A 1397-nucleotide genomic window follows, 5' to 3' on the forward strand; every position below is an offset into this window, starting at 1 on the left:
GAAGCATGAATCTCTTCTGTGACCATGTTGGTGATGACTTTCTTGTGTCTTATGCCCAACAGCGTTTCCAATTATGTTGCAAACCGCTATTTTCTCTGGGTGCACTGTTCTACTGGTTAACCTAGATGATCATCTGGGGATGATCACGTTCTTGGGTACTTCCCAATATATTGAATCAGATCTGGGGAAGTCCCTGCATTCTATGCTTACAAGCCATCCTGGTGATGCTGGTACATGCTGAAGGTGAGAACCAATGAGTTATTTGTTTACGGAAGGTCCTGCTATCAGGTGCACCAGTGAATGAGGAAGTATCTTTGACATTATTTCTGGACCATACGTTGTAGCTGGGACATCTTTCTCAGGCTTAGAATTGCCCCTGCTCAGTCCTTCAGTTCAGCTGCTTGTTCTCATCTGACGCTTTCCCTCAGCTGCCTGTGCCTTCCTGTTGCAGTTGTGTGTTCCCTGCTCTTGGTGTGTACTCCTAAGCTTTCTATCTCCTACGTCTGTGTTCACAGGTGATTTCCTGGTGGTTGGGCCCCCAGGCCCTATCATGGCAGAGCTGGGCAAGGACGCCACACTGCCCTGCTCCCTGCACCCAGCCATGAGTGCAGAGGACATGGAGCTGAGGTGGTTCCGGTCCGATACCTTGGAGTCTGTGTTCATCTATCAAGACCGGCAGGAGAAGAGTGAAGAGCTGACGTTCCAGTATGCAGGGCGGACCTCACTGTTGGGAGAATTACTCAGTGAGGGGGAGGCTGCTGTGATCATCCACAAGGTCCAGGCTTCTGACAAAGGGCTGTATATCTGCAGCTTCAGAGATGGAGACTTCTATGTGCAAACTGTATTGGAGCTGCAGGTGGCAGGTTGGTGATGTTATTAAATGTCAGAGTTTTGGAGTTTGCAGCTGGTAAGCACCCAAGGACAATATAATTTAGCTCTCATTTCATTCATGAGGAAAAGGACTTGTTAATTCATTGTTGCATTAAATGTAAATATACAGAGTACCTGCTGTTCTAAGCCCTTGGGTACATCAGTGAATTCAATCAAGTCCTTCACTGTGAGTTTATATTTTTAAGTGGGACATAGAACAATGATATAAACACACAGGTTACAGATGATTTGTAATTGATGAGGCTAATAAGCTAAATGCTACAGGGTCAGCAATGTGGGTGTGAGGGCAGGTTGGAGCAGTAGACAGGAGCTAGGATGGTCCCACTGGAGCATCACTTGGTCCTATTGGCTCATTGTCGGAGACCAGCTCCAACTTTTGAGGTGTCAGGAGGCAACACAGGCAGGATCCTAAGATGGGAAGGCGTCGGCGTGCAAAGATTCCAAGAGGGGGAGAGGAGTGGGAGTGAGGAAGACACGGGAGTCGGAGTTGGGTGCAAATCTTCCTG

At 48.0% G+C, this 1397-nt stretch overlaps 1 protein-coding gene across 1 annotated transcript in view; it reads left to right on the forward strand.

Annotated features, from left to right (window-relative positions):
* The first annotated feature begins 224 nt into the window (after window positions 1-224).
* LOC105854553 (butyrophilin subfamily 3 member A2-like) overlaps window positions 225-1397 on the forward strand; it is a 5221-nt gene continuing 4048 nt past the window's right edge. The window contains exons 1-2 of the mRNA XM_012734380.1: window positions 225-243; window positions 516-856. Coding sequence (XP_012589834.1) covers window positions 225-243; window positions 516-856 — 360 coding nt within the window. The remainder of the gene's footprint in view (window positions 244-515; window positions 857-1397) is intronic.

Source organism: Condylura cristata, unplaced genomic scaffold, assembly GCF_000260355.1.
Source record: "Condylura cristata isolate star-nosed mole 26May11 unplaced genomic scaffold, ConCri1.0 scaffold00055, whole genome shotgun sequence".
NCBI classification, from domain to species: Eukaryota; Metazoa; Chordata; class Mammalia; order Eulipotyphla; family Talpidae; genus Condylura; species Condylura cristata.